The sequence below is a fragment of the Primulina huaijiensis genome, chromosome 13 (assembly GCF_012295235.1).
Source record: "Primulina huaijiensis isolate GDHJ02 chromosome 13, ASM1229523v2, whole genome shotgun sequence".
Taxonomy (NCBI): Eukaryota; Viridiplantae; Streptophyta; class Magnoliopsida; order Lamiales; family Gesneriaceae; genus Primulina; species Primulina huaijiensis.
The window spans coordinates 10,152,511-10,154,167 of record NC_133318.1 but is presented as its reverse complement, the minus strand read 5'-3'; the positions used below and the strand labels follow the sequence as shown (position 1 = coordinate 10,154,167).

Below are 1,657 nucleotides of genomic sequence, written 5' to 3'. Positions count from 1 at the left end.
AGTGGTAACCGAGAAAGTTGTAGCCCTATGTCTTGGCTTGCATCTCCAATTGGCCTCATGTCATTTGGAGGTCTGAGTAAAAAGTTATGTTCAATCTCCCAACATGTGTCATTGTAGGAATGACGATACGCATGACACACTTCGGGGCGCTTTTGGCTCGTCTTCCCTAATGATTTGAACAAAACTCAAAACAAGAAAGTTATAGCCTTATGTCTTATCTTTCTAATAGAAGTAACCTCACATTAATTGGATCAATATACAAAACATTATGCTAAAAACCACAACGATTGCCACATTTTTCATACCGTTTCTGCACTTCCATTACCTGTTTAGCTCAAATTCAACCTTTGATACTACCCATCCATTATCTATTCCATTCTATAACATTCATTACCATTCATACCATAACGTAAGGTCATAAACCATCACAACTACTGTCACATTTTCAAAATTTGGGTATTACACCAAACATGCTTGAATCACTTCCATTTGAATTTTCTAGCTTGAGTTATCATTATTTTACCAACACGTAGAAAACCTGAAAAAAAACATATTTAGTAAGACATTTAAATTTAAAAACACAATACTAAAATAACATAATTTATAATTTTAATGAAACTTAAATTTAAAAATATAGGTTTTAACATATAAAAAATTATTAATTTTAAGTTTCATCACACCCCACACTATCTTATTACTAGTCCCTTAGTAATAAAATTTATCGGAAAATCACAACCTAGATTCTTTATTCCTTTTATATATTCAAATATACAAACATATTCATTTTAAAAACAAACTCATATACCGATTTATATATATATATACATATATATATTTTTTAATTTCTAAATTTTTTTATGATAATATAATCAAAAAGATAATTCACACCACCCACCATAACATGTATAATATCGAGAATTTTTTTGTAAACGCCTCAACTCCATATTCTTTCAGGTGAAAATATTTAATGGATAGCTGATTTACACTCATGGAGTTGGAATGAATATTAACTCTCATTGAAAAGGGCTAATTATTAAAGCAGACAATTAAATAAACTAATATTGAAAACAAAATAGGAAAATTTACAAAGAATAAAATATTTTTTTTTATTCTCTTTTTTTTTCTTTTTTTTCTTTTTCTTTTTTTTATTAACGTGACTGCAAAGTTTTACAATGACATAATTTTTTTTATCCAAACATTCTACCATAAATGTCTATATATATAAAAATTTATATAACGGATACATTCAACTACCTTTGAAACTTATCCAACACAAACAAATCTTTTTTTTTTTGAACATATTGATTGATGGATTTTTTTTAGAACACATTTATAGTACATCAATCAAATCTAGAAGGAAAAAAATTACAATGAACAAAGAACTTTGCAGTCCGTTATTTATCTTTTTTTTATATATAATTAATATTTTTTTATATGCGAGTTATATTCTTGTAATTAACCATTTTTTAATAATCAATAAAAGTTTATTAATTGTTTTCTCATTTCTGACTACTTACTCACAAAAGATGTGTGAGTATATATTATACTTTTACAAAAAGAATTCTTTCAATTATACATGTTAACAACCCTACAAACCATATCTTTTAACTATATTATCATAAAAACTTTAGAAATTATTTTATTTGAAAACACATAC

General features: G+C 26.0%; 1 protein-coding gene across 1 annotated transcript in view; it reads right to left on the bottom strand.

The window, feature by feature from the left end:
• Nucleotides 1–207: 207 nt before the first annotated feature.
• LOC140991200 (uncharacterized) overlaps nt 208–1,657 on the bottom strand; it is an 83,624-nt gene continuing 82,174 nt past the window's right edge. Inside the window, exon 9 of the mRNA XM_073461151.1 lies at nt 208–222. Coding sequence (XP_073317252.1) covers nt 208–222 — 15 coding nt within the window. The remainder of the gene's footprint in view (nt 223–1,657) is intronic.